Source organism: Grammomys surdaster, unplaced genomic scaffold (genome assembly GCF_004785775.1).
Source record: "Grammomys surdaster isolate TR1022 unplaced genomic scaffold, NIH_TR_1.0 100, whole genome shotgun sequence".
Taxonomy (NCBI): domain Eukaryota; kingdom Metazoa; phylum Chordata; class Mammalia; order Rodentia; family Muridae; genus Grammomys; species Grammomys surdaster.
The window spans coordinates 3,075,701-3,098,063 of NW_021604579.1; the positions used below are offsets into that span (position 1 = coordinate 3,075,701).

Genomic DNA, 22,363 nt, shown 5'->3' on the forward strand with positions numbered 1-22,363 from the left:
AGTTTACTAGCTTTTATGTCCAGCATATTTGCTGGACTATTGCTAATTCTAATAACTTCTTTTTAGATTCCTTTGGGGTATTCTACACAGACAGTCACATCGACCCATAATAATGTTTTTTTTTTGTCTTGTGTCACTATACTGGGAAGCATCTCAAGAGTTGAATAGAAGCAATGATACTGCTCACAGTCATCATGTTTCTAACCATAAAGAGAATTCTATTAATATTCTTTATAAAGAATGGTATTTTCTATGAACAAGTGTCAATGTCCTGTATCAGGTTAAATAAATTATGTTTCCCAGTTTTTTATGCATTTTCCCTCAGTAATCAGATAATAGATTTCCTAGCATATATTTTCTGTATTTAATATTGATCTTTATATATGACTTACTAACACTAAACTAGCCACCATTTTATTCAGACAGTATTTATGCATATTTTTTCTCATAGTTCTCTCATAGAGTCTCTAGACTCTGCTACTGCTGCTTGTTACAGTTAATATAGTCCAGCTGGGATCTTCTTTCCTTTTACATTTAGTGGTAAAACATAGCACTCAATTCTCCAAGCCTTTCTTTGTTTGAGAATGCCTTATTTCATCTTAGTTTTAAAAAGATAGTCTGGCCGTGTATAAAATTTTTTTGGATACATGTTTTATTCCACTGTCTTTTGGGCTCTTCCTTGTTATAGGAGTTATAGAATTAGCAAATGGGATCATATTTCTTTACAATCTTTCTCCTGGATATTTGTAATGTCTTCTCTGACTCTATGTATATACCTGCACATATATGTGTGCTGTCCCCTTCCCATGTATGTACGTGTGCATGTGCGTGTGCGTGCGTGTGCGTGTGTGTGCGTGTGTGTGCGTGTGTGTGCGTGTGTGTGCGTGTGTGTGCGTGTGTGTGCGTGTGTGTGCGTGTGTGTGCGTGTGTGTGCGTGTGTGTGCGTGTGTGTGTGTGTGTGTGTGTGTATGCTCTCATCTCTCATTCACCTAAGGAATCTCTAGTATCTCGAGTGTCTTGTGATGATTCTAGAGAACATTAATAGTTGTCTCTTCAGATGCCGTATCTTTCCCATTTTTTTAGTTCCCTTTGGAACTGTAGAACATTTTAACTGAAACTGTGTGTGTGTGTCTGTATGTGTGTCTGTGTCTCTGTGTGTGTGTGTGTGTGTGTGTATCTGTGTGTCTGTGTGGGACTCTTATCTGGATTTTCCACTTCCTAGTCTATCACCTTCTAGTTTCCAGATAATTTTTTCACTGATTGTATTTTCAGCTATAGCTGCCTACTGCTTAGTGTATCCAGAAATTATTCAATTTATTGATTGATCAATTGATCTATTTTTTTCTGTGTATGGGTGTTTCACCTGCATTTGTGTCTGTGCACTACCTGTGCAGTGCCTGTGGAGGCCAGAAGAAGGTGTAAGATTCTGTGAACTGGAGTTATAAATGGTTGAGCCTCCATATGGGTGCTGGGAATTGAATTCAGCCCCCCTAGAAAAGCAACAAATGCTCTTAACCACTGAACCCTCTTGCCGGGAGCCAGCCCTGGCTTGGTGGGAGGAGAAGAGATCTTCTTTCTTCTCCTCCTTGTCGGTTCTTCTTGAGGCAGCCGAGGGGGATGGGAACTGGAAGAGCATCGGTGGGGGTAAGACTTGGTCTTACGAGATTTGGGGTAAAGCCTTGGGCTTTATGAAATTCGGGGTAAGACTTTGGTCTTACAAAATATTTAGGGTTGCTGTTTAATAAACTCTTACTTGTCTATGTTATTAAAGTTTACTTACTAGGCTACTGCAGCTGATCTGCTATGGGTCTGCAGAGATCTGCTCCAAAGGGGTGTGCTATTGCTTAGTGATTGTTACATATGTTTAATAATAATAGGAAAAGCATATTAATAGCAGGAATTTTTCCTAAAATACATCTGCCACATCCTTGCTGGATGGGGCACACTTGTCGCAGATTTATATAATAATCCAAGACAAGCATTTCAGGATGATCACCTGCTAATTATTAGCTTGTCCCATTATGGCTCCTGACACCCTCTCTTCAGCCCTTTATCCAGAGGTTTGAATTTCCATGATTCTGTTCATATGTTCATGCATCTAGTCCTGACTATTTTTCTTCTTCTTGGAGCTTCATCTTGTATCACCAAGAGCCTCATCTACATGTAAGAGTAGTCCCAGGCACACTTTCAGGGTCTCCTCCAACATCCTGGAAGCAGCCACCCTTTGAGCATCCTTCATGCCCGGGCCAAGGGCAGAGACAGGCAAGGACAAAACTGGAGCTGGTGCAGCCAGTAAGCTCAGGACCAGCTGAGCACAGCATTCCAGGCACTGGGGCATCTGGGACATAATCTAGGAAAGGCAATTCAGAATTCCATGTGTCCTGAATTTTATCTCCTGGTAAGAACTACAGCCAGGAAAGGACCACTCTAACATACAGGGCTGGAGCAGGTTCCATGGTGGGCAGCGCTCAGACCATTACTAATGAAATGAAAAGTAAATAGGTCTGCCAGGCAGTAGTAGCACACACCTTTAATCCCATCACTCAGGAGACAGAGGCAGGCAGGATCTCTGTGAGTTTAAGGCCAGCCTGATCTACAGAGGGAGTTCCAGAACAGCCAGGGCTACACTGAGAAATCCTGTCTTGGAAAACCAAAACAAACGAAAGGAAGGAAGGAAGGAAGGAAGGAAGGAAGGAAGGAAGGAGAGAGAGAGAGAGAGAGAGAGAGAGAGAGAGAGAGAGAGACTAAAAGTATAAATGTCAAATGGCTTGGCTTTCCTTTTTATAAACTCCTATGTCCTTATCTGTGGAATGGAGCTGATGTCCAGCTTGCTGTGGTCACCAAGTAATAATGAGGCTCAGACATTTCTTTATTTAACAAAAATGTCTTAGGCACTTCTTAACACAGAGACACACACACACATACACACACCTGTCTTTATGGTGCCTCTGTTACACTCAGAGCGAGCAACAAGTGTAATGGGGACGCTAATAAGAAGGAAACGGGACCTGAAACATGAAAAACTTTGAGGGAGTGTGAGCTGTAAGATGGTGGGTGGGGTGCTGGAGTTGGTTTACTGACTTTTGGTGATGAGTCCTGATAGTCAAGGAGCTGGCCATGCTCACATAGGAGGGGGATGGGTGAGGGGGATCGGTAAAAAGGACGACATCCCAGGAGGGTGGTGAGTGTGATAGAGGAATCTCAAAGAAGCCAGGCACCGTTGGGTGGGGGGAATGGTGAAGCAGGGAGCAAGAGTGGCAGGCACAACACTACACAGCATGTGATGAGAAGCCATGGGACGCCCATTAGAGGAGCCAAATGCAGCTGACCTCTCTGAGTTCACCCTGGCCACTCCACAGGGTGCCGGGGGGGTGGACTTAAGGAGAACAAGGGTTAACAAAGAGCCCTGTTAATAAGGCACTGATGTCATCAAGATGATGGGGCATGTAAGGCAGGGTGGGATCAGACCTTGGGGATGGTAAGACCAGTCTGGGGTCTGTTTTGGAGATAGACGTGCCCAGTCCTCATAAACAGATACAAAGCACAGTTGTACTTGAGCATCCAGAGTGATGGAACTGCGGTTGACCAAGGAAGAAAAGGCTGAGGGAGGAGGTATGTCTGCTGGACACATGGAAGCATCTAGATGGAATGTAAAGGGACAGTTTGGATTCCCAGGCTCAGAGAAAGGAATCTGGTCAGAGGGATGAAATGGGAAGCTCTTATGCTGGCAAGGCTTCTGTTATCTCTGGGAACTTCCTCCATTTAGGGCTAAGGAGCTGAGGAAGAACTAGCAGAAGAAGGACCAGGAAGATTAGGGGTAGAGAGAAGTGTGTCCTCTTGTGGGAGACACGAAGCTATTTCAAGGATAACCGAATTAACTGGACTGAAAGCAATGTAAGTGTCTGACAAACTAGAATCGGTTAAAAATCCCAGTCACGGGCTGCATAGAAATATCATTAGTGACTGAGATTACAACCATGGTCCCAGAGGACTGTGTTGCCTAGGGATGCTGTAGATATCTTGCTTTAGTCCCTACTACATTATTCACCTAACTCACTTAAGGACACAGTTCTCAATGTGCCTGCTCTTACACTGTGCATGGCTATACTAAGTGCCTGCTAGGTAGCCAGTCCCTGGTAAGTGAACAAGTGAATGGGCAAGAAAGCCGTGGCCCCTGCCCTTCATATGCTCTGGGCTGTAGCTAAGACAAAGCATGCTTTTCAGCAGACAGGCTTGTATCAGTGTATCTTTATCATTGTGTCAATGTATCATTATAGCATTGTGTATCACTGTATCAGTGTACTTTATCATTGTATCAATGTATCTTTGTAGCGTTGTATCAATGAATAGCACAAACGTTTCCCACAGCTCAGCCTGTTAGAGAGCGCTTTCCCCCCACCACCTCCAGGCACCACAATGACCTCACATAATCCCAGCTGTAACTTCTCACTGTCCCTTGCATCCTTACGTCAGCCCAAACCTTGGCCTTAGAATCTTATTCATCTTCTACATCCCTTTACCCCAGATTCTCACACTATGGAGTTCACAGTGTTCATTCAAATTCCGATTTTATTATTTCCTCTTCCCTTGTGGTTTTCCTTGCTAGATACTCAAACCTGTGTTAAAGACATCATTACAAAAGCAATGAAGCTCAAGCATAAATAGCCCAGAAGCCCAGTGAATCTGTATATAAATATGTAACTTTAATATATCGTAGAAGTAGCGTAAGGAGTCAGTGTGGGCTTGGAAAGCCACGTAGAGTCTTGCTTCTTTTCTTTTTAAAAATGTATATATATATGTATGTGTGCCTGTGTGCAAGCACAGGTGCCCATGGAGGCCAGAGAGTCCATCAGATCTCCTGGAGCTGAGGTTGTAGGCAGTTTGAGCCTCCCAACTCAGATACTGGGAATCAAACCTGGATCCTCTGGAAGAGCAGAACACTCTCAACCTCAGGCCATCTCTTCAGACTCTAGAGTCTCACTAACTATCCTTTATCATCGTGGATCCAAGATAGATTGAAGATTTAAATGTAAATCAGTCAAATCATTAAAAACTAGAAACAAATACACACATTAAAGTCCAGTGGCTCAGGGGGACCATTTTAGCAAAAGCCAACTCTGGTAACTTGTCCAGCCTATGCTAGTATCCCACCTCTCCAAGGCACTGGGCCCGGAAGCCTCAGTGTCATTCATGCCTTCCCCCCAGTCAATCATTGAATTCTGCTGGTTCTGCCTCTTAGCGTTTCCCTGGTCACCTCTCATTTACGTGTCCACTGTTCCTGTTGCCTTCACATATCACCTGCTTTGTGCATCACCTGCTGACCAGTTAGAGCCCCTGCCTCCAGGGAGATCCACACAGCCGCCAGGGAGATTTTTCCCAATCTTTCATGAAGGTTTCCAGGGGCTTCCACTGCCTCCCAGCTACAGCCTAAACCCTTGTGCAAAGCTCTCACCAACCCAGAGCCTTGATCTTCTCTGGCTTAGCTGTCCCTCCGGCCTTCCTGCGGGAGTCCATTGTGCCTGGCTGATGTGCTGCAGGACAACATATTCATCACTCCTTAGCTTGCTAGAAAGCAGCAGCATGGAGCCCATCATGGACTCCCATATGACCTTCTAGTGTGTCTTCCCCTGTCTCACTCAACCTCCCTGTGTGGGACCCACATCCATGATGACTCGTCCTATGCTCAGTGCCCAAGGCCTATGTGAAAAGGTTGTACTTTGTATTAATATCAGAAGAAAATGAATACATCAGTAATGATTTTATGGTCATGAATCCAGCCTGGATTCTATTCCTCTCTATGCTAGTACAACCATCCAATATGTGACTGTATGTATGTTCAATATGTATATATTCATTCCTATTGCATATATTTATTCTGTGTGTGTGTGTGTGTGTGTGTGTGTGTGTGTGTGTGTGTGCTTGTACACCTGCATGTCATGATATGCATGTGAAGGTCAGAAGACAGCTCATGGGAATTTGTTCCTTCTACCATGTGAGTGAGTCCTGATGATCAAATTTAGATAGTCAGCCTTGGTAGCAAGCACTCCTGCCCACCAAGCCATCTTGCCAGCCCTATTTTTATTGTTTATTTTTTCTTATTTATAATTATGTATGTGTATGTGCACATGCCTCCTGTGCACATGTCTGTGGGCCTGTGGAGGCCAGAGGCTTTGAATCTTCCAGAGCTGGAGTTAACAGGTGCTGGTGAGCCACACAATGTGGTGCCGGGAACCAACTCAGGTCCTGTGGAAACATCACTATCCCTATTTTTATCATTTTTAATGAAGGGAGAGACCCATGACAGCCAAGTGTCTGGGCCCACATGCTGTGCCTGCTGTGGCCCTCTTGTGGCTTCACTTGACAGCTTTACTTTCATGCTTGTTACTACAAGGCAGCAAGATACTGGCTGCATGTCCAGCTGTCGTCTCTAAGCTCTAGAAAAAGGGAGGATAGCATGCATGTGTCCCCAGTGATCAAGGAAGCACAAAGCTTCACAAAGACTTCTGCATCTGCCTAACTGCCAGACTGAGGAGCTGAGTAGTTAGCATCCAGCCTCAACAGGAGAGTACTGAGTGCTGGATTCTTAAGACACTAAAGCCCATACAATCCGGCCATTGTTGGCCCTTCCCTGGTCACATCTGAACCTCACACAATGCTCCAGCAATCTGTCTCCTTAGGATTCTCTTGCCATACTGCATCTTCTGTTACGTCCATGCACCTCGTAAGCTCTTCCTGCCACATGCAGATTCCTCCATCCTCTCTGGTCCTGATGCAGGAAAGTTTCCTCAGCATCCCAGCTCAACCTAGTGAGCTGCCCATCCCCAGTTTTACAATTACCCACATACAGTCAAACTAAGTCGTGGCCAAGGAGAGATCTTTGTATATTTGTACACCTTTCTCCTCTGTCAATGGTGCCCCTTGCTAAGCCTGTTTGGACCTTGATGGAAGCATTGTCTGTCCTTAGTCCCCGTTTTTACCTCCTTTTGCAGGCTCAGACAAGAGTCAGGGCATGCTGGCCTTGTCCATCAGTCCCAATCGGCGATACCTCGCTATCTCCGAGACAGTGCAAGAAAAACCCATCATCACTATTTATGAGCTGTCATCCATCCCTTGCCGGAAGCGCAAAGTCCTGAATAATTTTGATTTCCAAGTTCAAAAGTTTACCAGCATGGCTTTTTCTCCAGACTCTAAATACCTGCTGACACAGACGTCGCCTCCAGAGTCAAACCTCGTCTATTGGCTATGGGAAAAGCAGAAAGTCATGGCCGTTATTAAAGCTGATATTCAGAACAACCCCATCTACCAGGTACCTCCTGGCATGAGTGCCTTGCCCACTGTAAAGCACTGGGTGCTGACTTCTACCTAGCATTTGCCTTGTGCCACAGTGCTCACTTCTCCCATGCATTTTTTTTTTAAATTGAGCTTCACGATAATCATACCAAGAATATGTGGTTACTATCCCATCTTAGAGATGGGAGTCCTGAGCCCCTAAGAGGCTAAGTAACTCATCCAAGGCTGCAGAAGTGGCGAAGAGGCAGAACCAGCTGGCACCCAACTTTGTCATGTGTCTTTTTTCCTCTGGCCCAGAGCTACTTTCCAGGCACAGTTTAGACCCAGCGGTGCTGACTAAAACTTACTCTCCTTGGTTCTGGTCCCTTTGCAGTAGACTCCTGGGCAGTAAGAGGATTTCAGAAATGGCTTATAAAGTGGTAGGTTTGGGCTTTTATTTTGTTTGGGAGGGGTATTATTTTTGGTTTTGTAACAGGTTATGACCACATAGTTCAGGCTCACAGTCTTGCCTGCCTCTGCCTCCCAAGTGCTGGGTTTCGAGGTGGATGCCAGCATGCCCAGCCAAAAAGGCAGATGTGTAGGAAAGTGCCACTGGAGTTGGTGTGGAGAACAGAATTTTCTATTGTGGTTGAAGAACAAAACGAAGACCCTTTAGGAAACTGGTTGGCTGTGTAGGCAAGGAACCCCAACCCCTGTCCGGCATCCTAGACTCATGTTCAAACCTTTAGGAAGTCAGTTCATTCCATGTTCAGAGACACCAGCTCATTAGAGCCTCAAACATTCATCATACCGGTCTTCACCCAAAGGTTGATGTGCGAGCCCAAACATTACCAGCAAACACTCATGTCCATTCTCAATACAGACATGAGGGTTGATCAACAAATCACAAAGGCAAGGAGCACTAGAAGGCTGTGTCATCCAGGCCATAGCTTTCCATGACCCCCTCTCAGAGCAAAGAACACCTCTGCACTAGATCCAGTGAGCATTTCCTAGGTGCCCACTATGAACCCAGCCCTGGAGACACAGAGACTTGGCAGCAACATGCCCTCAAGCTGTTGTCTGTCTAGTGCAGACAGCAAGTTAATTGCCATTAGTGTGTGTTGGGATAAGGGCTCTGGTGGGAGACCAAATAATTCCTCCTGATGTGTGGTTTCTTCCCCATAGACAGGCCTCCATACACAGGCTTAACCTCATGTCTCTGTTTCTAGCCAAACTTCATTCCATCGCACTGGAACAGAGTATAGCTCTGTTCATGAGGAGACACGTTGGTGCATGCCTGTAATCACAGCACACGGGAAGTTGAGGCAGGAGGAGTAACCATTTAAAGCCAACCTAGGCTACACATACACACAAAAACAATGTTGACTGATAGTCAATCCTATAGACCCAGATGTATATCTTTATCAAATATAGTATAAAATTTCATGGTTTTGCGATATGTACAAGCTGTGTAAAATGAGTATTAAATAGTCAAGCGGGGAATACTTGCATCAAGATTCAGCGTATTCTCTTTTTTGTTTGCTTTTTGTTTTTTGTTTTTATCTCCTTACATTTTGCAGGTTAGCATCAATCCCCAGGATAGTACTCAAGTGTGTATCACCGGAAGTGGGGTATTTAAACTTCTCCGTTTTGCTGAAGGAACTCTAAAGCAAACCAATTTCCAGAGGGGAGAATCCCCAAACTGCCTAGCCCACGCCTGGGTGTCCGAAGACAGGATCATTGTTGGCACTGACACTGGCAGACTCTTTCTCTTTGAATCTGGAGATCAGCGCTGGGAGACAAGCATAGTGGTCAAGGAGCCTACTAGCTCCAGGAGCCTGGACATCATCCACGAGTCAGAAAGGTAACAGCCCTCTGCTGGGCAAGTACACACCTGCATTGTACTGCCAAAGTTATGTAAGATGGGCTTCTCCTGAGGCTGGAGAGGCTGTGCAGCAGGTAAAAGCACTTACTGCTCTTGCAGAGGATACAGGTTTGGTTCTCAGCACCCACATGATGCCGCAAAACCATTCCAGTAGATGTAGTGCCCTCTTCTGGCCTCTAAGGGCACTACATACCCATGTAGTGCACTTAAATACATGCAAGCTGTGAAAGCAAACAAACCTTTTTTAAAGCCACTCACCACCACTGCACCTTGAAAACCAACTGTGCTGATTTCTTCCTTCATTTTTAGCATCCATCTGCATCCAAGCACGGACCTTAACAATTCCGAACATAGCCCACATACAAGTCTTTTTATTCTTATGCCTAATCTCATTTTTACACACAGTTCACTATGGCAGATTAATCTATCAAAATATTAGATTTTCTTTTTCCAAAGCATGTTTTCTATGGATGGCTGTGTAATTTACCAATTTCAAGAAATAAATGCCTTCGGAGCCCTTATAGTGTGCAAGGCCCTTGCCATGATGTACTAGGAACACGGACCCTCGGGCAGAGGCAATTCAATGGGAGGAAACAGTGAACAAGAGGAGCAAGAAAATGGACTCAGTAGGCCTCAGACAGAAGGCGGTGTGAGAAGGGGGCGGGGGGAGATTCAGGGAGGAGTGTTTGGTTTCATCCACAGTGCCTCAGGAATGGCCACAGCAGAATATGCTGTGGGACGTTTTCAGATCTTGCTAACATACTCATCTGAGTCCTATCCTTCACAGAGCGTATCAGTATCATGCCAACTTTACAGACCAGGGAACCAAGGCACAAAGGAGTTAAGTCACTTGCCCAGGATCTCAGTACTGCTCTGTGATGGGACTAGAATCCCGTTTCCCTTCTCTCTGAGCTCAAAGCCCAAGCTCCCTGCCACCTGACACCCTGTGGATTCTTTCTCCTCCATAACTTCTGTTTACCCACAATCCCCTCCCCATGCCAGCCTCCTTATTTTGTGGCTTGTGTTAGGGCTTCCTAAGGAATTCTCAATAGAATTGTTTCCCTCATTCCTAGTTACTGCTTACATTAGATAGTTCAGATTATCCTTTATATGCCACGATACCGTGGAATTTTATGATAGCATTTGACGAAGACACATGTCTACATCTTTATATGCACAGTATTTTCGTGGGTCCAGGACTCCAGCACAAAGGCCCCTTAGCTCACAACAAGCAGCCCTGCCTCTCTCCTCTCCTGAAAAGGAACATCGGCTCTCACCTCTGGGCACCTCTCATGACCAGTGCATTTTCTTGCTAGTGGGTTCAGCCAGGCGCAGTGCCCTCTGTCTATCCCCTGCCGCATCACCCAGACACACACGATTCCTGTTTGCCCTGGAGGGCCTGGCTGAGAGCACTCAGTCTCTGATCACCTAAGACAGTTCCTGTCCTCAGAAAGCCTGTGACCCCTGTGGTCGGTTCTTTGCGGCATGCCTAGTTGTCCCTTAACACTCCCTAGGACATGAGCTCAAGACTTGACGCTTCCCGCTGATTTCATTTACTGTCATTTCAAAGAGCCATTATAACTCTAAATCAAAATTTATGAACAGGTATAAATATTTATTGTATTAAGTGACAGAATGGAAAGAGAAACCTGGGTTCAAATACCAGCTCAGCTAGGGTTGTGTGATCCTAGTAAACTTCATCATCTGAACAACTTATTTCTAAACAAAATAAGAATCACCACCCTGGGTCTAGCAAGCATTCGCACTGTGCTCCGAGAAGAGTTTCAAGCAGCGTTTGGCTACAGGAAAGGAGATCAGTGGGTCACATTGCTCTCAGCCAGAGACATCCCCCAGCCCACCCCAGAGCAGGCAGGGTCTCAGTATGTGTCTGGCCTCCTGTGCTGGAACTCACTGCTAGACCAGGCTGGCCTTGGGCTCACAGCGATCCACCTGCTTCAACTTCTCATGTCCTGGAATTAATTTTGTGTGCCACCGTGTCTCTCTCTCTCCCTCTCCCTCTCCCTCCCCCTCTCCCTCTCCCTCCCCCTCTCTCCCTTTCTCTCTCTCTCTCTCTCTCTCTCTCTCTCTCTCTCTCTCTCTCTCTCCTCTCTCTTTCCCCCAGAACTTATTTCTTCTCCTTAGGACTGTCTCCTAAAATACTGTGTTTTCTTTTTTTCCAGCCTGATCGAGTTTCCACCACCCAGCTCCCCGATCTCCTCCATTGAGCAGATCACGACAACCACAACCACGTACACCCAACAACAGGCCAGGCCCCAGGTGTTCGCCATCGCAGCCTATTCAAAGGGCTTTGCCTGCTCTGCGGGACCCGGAAGAGTGCTGCTGTTTGAGAAAGTGGAGGAGAAGGACTTTTACCGGGAAAGCAGGGAAATCCGGGTAAGGGGAGCAGGAAGGGGAAAGCAGATGGGATCCTTAGGGGCGTCGTTCTGCATAGCTCTAACAGAGCATTTCACCAGGAAGGACTGGGCAGAAACAGAGACAGAGAACCCGGCCCTCAGAGACTTAGAAGCCTGTAAACTGGATTGGGATTTCAATGTAGCACAATCTGGATTTGAGTCCTTGGGGAAATGTGGACAAGTACACTCCCTCCCTGAACCTGGTGCCCACAACCCTTCCACTGTTATAACCATGATATTAATCAAACTTCCCAGCATACACATTTATGGAATAAATGATACAGAAATGATCTGGCCCAGCAGGTTGTTCTTCAATGACAGGGACCTGAGTGGGGAGGACCAGGAGATGAGAAAGAGGACAGGAATGTTTGGGATGAAGAGGTCTTACACTGATGACTCGTGTAAGCAAGTTTGCTAAGAAATATAGCATCTTACATACAGCTTACAGGGGGAAAGGGGACAGAGTCAACAGAAAACTATCATACAATGGGGGGAAGTCAGCAGGAAGCTAATCAAGCAATGTTGCACAAGGGGAACACGGGATGTCTCAAGTGCATCACAGACCAAGCACTCAGTGGCCTTGGGACTGATAAACCACAGCCCTTCAAGGGGAAAAGATCAAGTTCTCAGGATCCAGGAAAATGCAGTTTCCCAAGACTCTGGCCACAGCCATTACTGGCCTTGGCCAGCATGCACCTGGTTTTAGACAAGGAACAAGTTATTTCTCCATACATCCGGGTCCCAGAGAAAGTCTCAGACTATCCCAGCCCTGGGAACAGATAGAAGACAACAGCTTGGAAAAGGATCCAGGAGGCTCCTTGGTGTTTAATGCTATTCTTGAGGGATTAAAGAAAATGAATGATACTTGACAGGAGGGTATAAACCAGGAACTCCAGATAGAGACAGCAGCTTAAGCAGAGGCACCATGGCAGCCCAGGGGAGGCAATGGTGTGTTTAGAACAAACCCTGCTGCCCAGTACAGAGGGACCTCATGACACTTGAAAGGAAATGAGGGTCACTGTGACCAGTGTAACAAATGCTGGTCTGGAACATACTTTGGTGATCCTCAAGGATTTGGGGTGGAAAGGAGTTATGTTTAAGAAAAGTTGATCTCCCCAGGACACACAGTGTCAGACGTGACTCTGTGGCACTGGCTGCCATGAGCTCTTGTGCCTGCCAACACTGTGTATCTCTGTTTGTAACATAACTTGATAATCTCCCCCATGAGGGGTGAAGTTGGAAGAGATGAGACTGGAGACTTTGTAGATCCCCTCACAAACTGCTCGGCACTCAGTGATCAAAGAATGGCAGTGGTCACATGGCTGGAACCAGGAATCGGTGGGGAGCTTTTTGATTAGTACAGCCCAAAGGTAGCGAGGCCTAAGATCAGAGCAGTGGATGTCAGGGGCTAGGGGAAGAGAAGACGTCTTGGAGAATACTAATTCCAGGTAAAGGTGGGAGAAGTGTTCTCAAAGAGCACCCAGAAATGGTACCCAGGCTTTGGAGTGGGACTACTGAGAAAGAGGCCAGAAATAGGGAAACTGGAGAAGAGCAAAGAGTGGGGGGTAAAGCACAGCCAGACTCTGTGGGAGTTTACTTTGCCCTTGTCTGTTGGCTTGTTTATTTATTTAACAGGTATGTGTCAAATGTTGACTGAGCCTGGCAGGCTCATCGGTGGGGGCTGGACACACAATGGGAAAGTCAACACATAAAGAGCCACAGCTCAGGACTCAACAAGCAAGAGAGGCAATAATGAAAGGGTGACAGATGAGAATCATCACGGAGAAGTACAGCCAGGAAGAGGTCCAGAGGCCAGAGGGGTTCTGCTTCAGAGCCACCAGGGGGACTGTCTATCCAAGGAAGGTGGTACTTGGTCAGAAACCAGGGCTAAGAAAATCAGCTAGGAGCATGGACTTGGACACTGGCAGGAAAATCAGTGTTTTCCATGTCCTAACTGCTGTCTAGTCCCCAGCACCCTGCTCCCCCTGTCTCAGATACCTATCCGTCACAACTGTAGGCACTACCACTGCTTTCACTGAAACCCCTATGTTAGGGGAGAATCACTAAGAGATTAAAAATATAGAGAAAAAAGTTGGGGCCTGGAGAGATGGCTCAGTAGACCAAGCTCTTGCTATTTGAGAAGGAGGACCTGAGTTCAGATCCCCAGCACCCATACAAAAGGTAGGTACAGTGGTATGCATCCATAACCCTGAACTGAAGGAGGAGACCAGAGACAGTTGAATCCTGGGAGGAAGTTGACCAGACAGTCTAGCCAGTCAGTGAGCTCTGGGTTCAGTGAGAGACTCTACCTCAAAAACCACGGTAGAGAGCAGTAGAGGAGGACCCAGGGTCAACCTCTGCCCATCATACATATGAATACATGGGTGCACACACATACATGAACATGGATACAGACCTCCAAGCATACAAAGAAAAAGAGGAAGGGGAGGGGAGGGGAAGGAAGAGGAGGAAACGGGAAGGGGAATAAAGAAGGCTGAAGGGCCCATCTTCATTTACTTCCTCGTTCAACACACATGTGTTGTGCACTTACCATGGGGACAGATCCTGTGCTTGGTGGCTGAGACAGTGGAGTCAGCTGTGACCCTCTTCTCTGCAGGAACTTACTGTGTTAGGAGAGCAGGGACCCATCCTTTACTGCATCTACCGATTCACTGACTGCATCCATCGTTTAACTGCGTGCCTGCTACACTCCAGGCCCGTGTGCACACACTGGGGCATATCTGTGGAACAGCATGGACAGGTTCCTCAGCCCACAGCTCCCATTCTGCTTTGCATAGTGTGATGAGTGTGACAAGATGGGGCTCCCAAGGGCTACTGGTACATTTTGGAGCTGTCCGTCTCCTTATCCCAGGATGCTCAGGGAAGGCTTGCTGGTAGGCTTGCTTGTTGGCCATGTGAGGAAGAGTCGGTCTGTGTACGCAGACATGACACCAAGCATAGGGATCCATGCACAAGAACCCAGTGTCCCAGGGCCTGGGGGCTCACCGAGTATAGAAATACCAAGGAGATGTGGCTGGGTGGAGGGTCTGGCTTTGGGGTTGGGCAGATCCGCCATCTTTCTGAGCATTTGTCAGGCAATGACACAGGGGGAGCCAGACTCTAAAAAGTGGTTCTCAACCTTCCTAATGCTGCGACCCTTTAATGCAGTTCCTCATGTTGTGGTGACACCGTCCCCCCCCCCACAGCCATAAAATTATTTCTTTGCTACTTCATAGCTGTAAATCTGCTAATGCTGTGAACCATAATCTAAGCATCTGATATGCAACACCCTTGAGGGGGGAGGAGGTGAAACCCACAGGTTGAGAACCACTACTCTAAGAAACCAAGGCCTAAGCAGATGGCAAGGATGCAGAAATGGTGTGTGCAGGCTGGCCCATCAACATCTTTGGTCACTAACAGAAGCTAATAGAAGGGGAAAGGAAATCTATGTTTCTTATGTCTCATTGGGAACAATAGCTCCTCTCCAAGCCTGCTGCTGGCAATAACCCCTTTTCCCCATTCGTGGAGGGGCCACCACCACCCTCCAATGCCCTGAAGTACACACAGGTGTGCTGGGTGCCAAGAGAGTCCATGCACTGGGCTTCCATGCTGGGTTTAAATGGATATGCTTGTTATGGAGTCTCACACTGAGATGCCTGGCCCACTCATTCCCATATGTGTGGTCGTCTAACTCTTCAGATGCTACTTGCTGCAAAATGAACACACCCTTTAAAACCAACAGAAACAGGCAAACCAGCCCTCCCTTCTCCAGACAGGAGAAAGATGTGGTCAGGAGTCTGTGAGCTAAGAGTACTCCTGAAACCCCCGTAGCCATGGATACGCTGACAGTGTGGGACTGAGAATGACTGACGGCTGTTTTGTGCCTTGGGCAGATCCCTGTCGACCAACAAAGCAGTGACCCGAGTCAGTCAGACAAACAGGATGTCCTGTGCCTGTGCTTCAGCCCATCAGAAGAAACCCTGGTCGCCAGCACCAGTAAGAACCAGCTCTACTCCATCACCATGTCCCTGACAGAGATCAGCAAGGTGAGCCTCCTCCAAGGGCACCCGCCCCCTTCCAGTCCACGCTGGGATGCCCATCCAAGGGCACCCACCCCCTTCCAGTCCACGCTGGGATGCCCATCCAAGGGCTGCTCACCACGTGGGTAGAAGTTCATGCACAGCTTGGTACAGTTTGGGCACCCTATTCATACAAGCGAACAGAAAAGCTGAGCCTGAGGAAGCAGTCGTGGGGGTGGGGGTGGGGTGGGAGTGCCACCTTGACGTTGCCCATCAAATTCCAATCCCACATCCCACCATGAGTTGTGTCTCAGGGGACTGAATCGACCGCCATCCCTGTTCACATCCCAAAGGTGGAGATATAAAACTCTCTGTGATTGCTTTTTTGGCTTGTTTTGAAATTGCAAAGGAGACTACCATAAAACACTCCAGGCAACTTAACAAAACTCACGCTGTTCGCTGCACACTTCAATAAGAGATGTTTCAGACCTGTGCCCCCTAGCAGCATGGACTCAAATATATAAATCGAAGACAGTGGACCACCTACAATCACAGCCAAGGAGTTTAACATATCCTTTTAAGTCATACTTGGGGTGGGGGTTGATTACTGCTATTGAGACAGGGACTTGTGAAGCCCTAACAGCTAAGAATGACCTTGAACTTCTGACCTTCATGCCTCTCCCTCATCACCTTTCTGCATTCATACCATGGTTGGAATCAAACCCATGGTTTCATGTGCATGCTAGGCATGTACTCTACCAACTGAGCTACACCTCCAGCCCAGTGGTGGTTTACAGTAGCCTCGTTATTCAGAGTTGAAAACCCAGTACTGTGGTTAATTATGAAATATACTCATCACCTCATCAGGAAAACAGCCCATACCCTTTAACTGTCATCCCTCACCCTCCCTCCCACCTCAACACTAAGCAAACGCTAATCTATTTTATAGATTATAGATTTGCTTATTCTCTGTACTTTTTATAAAAGAAATAATACAGTATGTGGCCTTTGATGACTGGCCTCTTTGATGTAACAAGCTTTCATAAAGGCTCGTCTTCTCCTTAGCATGTATCAGTACTTCATAACCTTTCCACGGCCAAATAATATCCCAGTGTAGTATTCCAACATACCATATTTTGTTTATGTGTAAATCAATTTGACTCATTCAAGTTATCTCTATTTTTTTGATGTTATGAATATCATTGCTGTGAATACTTCCATACCAGTTTCTGTTTGGACATAGATTTTTATTTCTCTTACTAATAGTGGAAATGCTGGCTACCTGATGTCTTTGTTAGGGTTTTATTGCTGTGAAGAGACACCATGACCAAGGCAACTCATAAAAGAAAACTTTTCATTGGGGCTGGCTTACAGTTCAGAGGTTTAGTCCGTTATCATCATGGCAGGAACCATGGCAGTACAGAGCAGACATGGTACTGGAGGAGGAGCTGAGAGTTCTACATCTTGATTCACAGGCAGCAGGATGAGAACTTATGAGACCTCAAAGCCCACCCCCTAGTCATACACCTCCTCCAACAAGGTCACACCCACTCCAAGGCCACACCTCCTAATAGTACAGCTCCCTATGGGTCTATGGGGGCGCTTACTTTCAAACCACCACACTCAGCAACTCCATGTTGGGCATTTGAGAAACTACTTAAGTTCCAAAAGGCAGTATTATGAGGGTCCAGGTTTCCCTTTATCCTTATGGACACTTGTGATGATCTTACTTTTTGGTTATAGCCATCCCAGAAGTTGAACAGTGGTATCTCACCATCATGGTTTCAATTTGTGTTTCCCTGGTGGCCATAATACCAGCATCTCTTCAGGTCCTTTTTTTCCCCATCTGTCCATCTTCTTGGAAGAAATTCTCGTCAGATCTATCAATATCAGGTGTATCTTTTACTTCTGTGCTGTCCTTTTACTACTGGACTCTATGAGGTATGTGTTATAGGCATGACTCTGTAATGGACTCCTGCCTCAGCCTCCCAAGTGCTGGGGTTATTGGTGTGCACCATCACTTCTAGAATCTTCTCACTTTCTTGGTAGTTCATAAAAGCTCCTATTTTGATGAAGGCCAATTGGTCTACTTTTCTTCTAGACATTATCCTTATAGTGTATGTTTAAGGATCTATCACCACAGCTTTGGGTAATGGAATTTTAACCCTGTGCTTAAGAGTGTTATAGTAGTAGCTCTTAGATTTAATTCTTTGATCTGTTTTGAGTTTGTGTGTATGGCATGGAGTATGGGGCCTGTGGTGGTTTGAATAAAAATGGCCCCCAAAGGCTCACAGAGAGTGCATTGTATTGGAAGGTGTGGCCTTGGTGAGTATGTGTGGCCTTGGTGGAAGAAGTAAGTCACTGTGGGTGGGTGTGGGTTTCCAGAAGCCTAAGCCAGGCCCGATGTCACTCTCTCTTCCTGCTGCCTGCCAATCAAGATGTAGAATGCTCAGCTACCTCTCCGGCACCGTGTCTGCCTGCATGCTGCCAAACTTTCTCCCAATGTAAACTTCTGAACTAAGCCATCCCCAATTAAAGTATTTCCTGTATAAGACTTTCTGTGTCACGGTGTCTCCTCACAGCAATAGAAACCCTAAAACAGGACCAAACTATATCCTTGCACATGCAGATATGCAATTAATCCAGCACCATTTGTCAAAGGACTATTCTTTATTGGATGGTCTTGACTGTTGATGGTGGACTCCGTTGGCATATGGGTTTGTTTCTGGAGTCTTAATTCTCATCTATCTGCTATTCCTGGGTTGGATGTTCAACTGATGTCTGACTGTCTGTCTGTCAATATTCACCTCTTCAACTTCTTGTTACCTTCTGTCTGTTTGTCTTAACCCTTGTGGGAAGTAGGCTATTGAAATCTTCAGGTCTTAGAGTTGAAGTACCTGTCATCCCCGCCCCCAACCCCATCCCTATACCCAATGAAGTTTTTTACTTCCTGTCTTGGTGCTGTGTTGTTAGGCATGCACATGTTTATAACATGCCACCTCCTGGGTGGAGTGACCCATTTATCATCATAGAATGCACCTCTGTTCCTACTAATATTCTGCTTTGAAACCTATTTTCTCTGATATTACTGTGAGGAGTCCAGCATTCCTGTGGTTGCTGTTTGCATGATTCTTCTTTTTAAATCCTTTTCAATACATTTGAGTTTTCATTCTAAAATACACTTCCCATACAAAGCTCAAAATGGGGGCTTTTATGTCTGTTTAGGTCTGAAGCGGGTAGGGATTGGACCCAGGTCTTCACACATGCTCGGCCACTGAGCACGCTTCTAGCCTGGGTCCTGCTCACTGGTCAGTCCCATTTAGTGCTACCATTGGTGTAGTTGGGCTGGCATCTGTGTATTAGTTGCTTGCCAATGAGACCACATAACTGACAGAAAGCAAATTAGGCAAGGAAGGAGTTGTTTGGATTCACAGTTGGACAGTGCAGCTTATTGTGGAAGAGAAGGCTTGATGTCAGAAATAGCTTAGGCTGTGCCAGCAGGAACCAAGGCTGCCTGCTCACATCTCTGTGGATCAGGAAACTGACCAAATACAAGAAGCAAGGCAGGGCAGTAGCACTCCTACCCAACTTCCACTAGGAAGGCTTCACATTCCAAAAGGTCTACACAGTTGCAAGAAAGTGTCACTAGTTGGGACCTAGTGTTCAAACACATGATCCTATGGGAGACATTTCACATCCAGACTGTGAGGTTTGAAAAAAGAAAATACATAGTACGAGATAGGTATCATGGAAATTCAAAAAGTAAATGCATCCCAAGACATCAGCAGGCCATAGAGGTTCCTGACCATGGATTCTGAGAGAGACCAGTGAGCCTGCCGGACTGGCTCCCTGACATTCCACAACTTCTAGGCCTACAGGAAAAGAGTTGATTCCCTTGGGATGGGGAAGGGGGAGAGGTAAGAAGGGAGGTGAGAGTATGTTTAAAAGCTAGTAAGTATGAGCTAGTAGAAACACTGTTGCCAAACATATTGAGGGCAAAGGAATAACAGCTGTGAGGTGTCTCTGTCTTAGACAGGAAAGCAGAAGGGAGGGTGGACATAAATATAGGAATTCTCATCTCATCCTTTGTCTTGGCTTCAGAACAAGCCTAGCATGTGTTCACCTCTTTCAGTTTCCCAACTGTCACTCTCCTCTGTCACTAAATAAAGTGCCTCAGATGATAGACATCTGTAACACCAAAAGACCACCCACCCACTGCTCATGTGCTAATGGTTCTCACATAATTTGAACAGTCTCTATGAACAGAAATTTGGCATTGTTTATTAAGACACTAAAAAGACATTCATATCATTTACCCAGAATTCCACATCCAGAAACTTATCCTAAGGAAGTAATGAGAGATAAACAAAGACTTGTGTGTAAGGACATTCAGCCTGTAGTGTTATTCTCAAATAACAAAGTTAGAAACCACATAAATGTTCCCACAGAGGAGGATTGCTTAAAGCCCAGGATGATAGACTTGTGTTGCCATTAAAATAATAAATTTTTAAAGTTGTATTTATTATTTATTTGTTTTTGTATATGGTTAAGTTTTGCCTGCATGTGTGTCTGCATACCATGTGTACATGCCTGGTACTGAAGGAGACCAGAAGAGAGCATCAGAGTACCTAGAATTGAAGTCACAGACCATTGTAAGATACCATGTGGGTGCTCGGACACAAATCTGGGTCTTCTGGGAGAGCAGCCAGTGATTGTAACCACTGAGCCATCTCTCCAGCCCCTAAAATAATATAGATAGTTAGGTAGGTAGACTATAATATATGCATATAATATTTAGTTATTTTTAAAGATTTTATACAACAAATTTTGATCATATTCACTCCCAGTTTTTCTCCCAGATCTGTCCCCTGCGTCTCCCTTCCTGTCACACATCCTGGTCCTCTGGTTCTCACAGTCTTTCTGTCCCCTTTTCTGGGGTGGCCCCTGAGTCTTCTGTGTGGGAGTTGTATTGTAGATGTATCAGCTGAGGGTGAGCACACTATGGTCAGCTGTTCTCTGCACTTTGACCATTGCAGATTTCTGCAGTGTTCTCCAGTGTCTGCAAAAAGAAGCTTCTTTGACGATGGTGAGAGCTGCACTTAGCTGTGTGTATAAGGATAACTACTTAGAATACAGTTAGAGGTTATACTGGCTTAGGAAAAAAATGGGTTATAGTAGGTTCTCCTATAGGTTCCATGGCCTCACCAGTATACTGCTTCAGGAAAAACCATGTGAGTTCTGTATGCACAGGCTAATAAAGGGCCCCAGGTACTAATGCCTGCTGAAGGTCACAGTTGGCCTTTTGCTCACCCTGCTGGCTCTCATTCTGTGTGGTTTCTCCAGGGAGAGGCTGCCCACTTCGAGTACCTGCTGTACCCACTGCACTCAGCATCCATCACTGGTCTAGCTACCTGCATCCGAAAACCCCTCATTGCCACCTGTTCTCTGGATCGCTCTGTCCGCATCTGGAATTACGAATCAAAGTAAGAAGAAAAAGGCTCCACTGCTATCGTGTGTTCAGAAAGTCAGTTGGTTAAGTCTGTTTATGCAAAGTGTTTTAATTAGAGAGGTTTGCAATCCAATGACCTAGATGCTTTCAGCTGGAAAAGCCTTTTACTAAAAGCCAGATTAGTCAGCAGCCTCTCAGTCTTGCATGGACTCGACAATTACTTTCTGGCTTATTAAATGCTTGCTATACGCCAGATACTGTGCTAGACTATAGAAACACAGAGGTGAGCACCCCACAATAGCTCACCTTCTGTTAATATCTTTGTCACTCCAGCCCTCCTGAGCCTTCCCTTTCCCCAGTTCCCCCAGCTGCAGGCATCTCTCTAGACCTTTGGCCCCTCCTCTTTTTCCACATCACCACCCCAGCCACCCTTAGCTCCCCTCCAGATATAGTCTTCTGGTACAGATTCCATTAGGATCTCCAAACGCAGACTGGACCTATATCCCTCTTTACTCTTATGTATACAAGGGGCTGCTGGGAGATACTGTTTGTAGAGAGTCCTTGGGATGCTTGGGCTCTCAGCAGGACTGTGCATTCATCACTAGCCAGAGTTTTGACCAGCTTCCCTATTGGCTACACTCAGTGGTGACTGTTATCTTTAATCAGAATCCAGAAAACAGTAATCACACACAATGAAATAACTCAGACACACAAAAGCAAATAAAATGGGGGACTGAAGGGGGCTGGGGGATTCAGCTCATAACTCAGTAGCTGGCTCTTCTCACAGCACATTGGAGTTATATAAGGAATACCAAGAAGAGGCCTACACAGTCAGTCTTCACCCCTCTGGACACTACATTGTGGTGGGGTTTGCTGACAAACTGCGCCTTATGAATCTGCTCATTGATGACATCCGTCCTTTCAAAGAATATTCTGTCAGAGGATGCAAAGAGGTAAAGCCGGTGGGACCTAAGTCTGTCTGGTGGGGCCCTCATGATTTAGAACAGCAGTCCGAGCGCCTGTCACCAGACTCACGAAGTGCATGGTTCTGTCCATGATTTTATTTACTTTACTTATTCATTCTTCTCTTTTTGAAAACATCATTTATTTTTACTTTATGTGCATTGGTGTTTTGCCTGTATTCGTGTCTGTGTGAGGGTGTCAGATCCCCTGGAGCTGGAGTTACAGGTGGTTACGAGCTGCCATGTGGTTGCTGAGAATTGATCCCAGGTTTTCTGCAAGAGCAACCAGTGCTCTAACCACTGAGCCATCACTACAGCCCCTGTCCATGCTTTTCTACACCCCCCCCCAAAACCATTTCACTGGA

At 46.0% G+C, this 22,363-nt stretch overlaps 1 protein-coding gene across 1 annotated transcript in view; it reads left to right on the forward strand.

Moving 5' to 3' along the window:
• Cfap57 (cilia and flagella associated protein 57) overlaps nt 1-22,363 on the forward strand; it is a 75,965-nt gene that overhangs the window by 2,600 nt on the left and 51,002 nt on the right. Inside the window, exons 2-7 of the mRNA XM_028787986.1 lie at nt 6,990-7,306; nt 8,850-9,133; nt 11,335-11,548; nt 15,462-15,614; nt 20,931-21,070; nt 21,824-21,989. Coding sequence (XP_028643819.1) covers nt 6,990-7,306; nt 8,850-9,133; nt 11,335-11,548; nt 15,462-15,614; nt 20,931-21,070; nt 21,824-21,989 — 1,274 coding nt within the window. The remainder of the gene's footprint in view (nt 1-6,989; nt 7,307-8,849; nt 9,134-11,334; nt 11,549-15,461; nt 15,615-20,930; nt 21,071-21,823; nt 21,990-22,363) is intronic.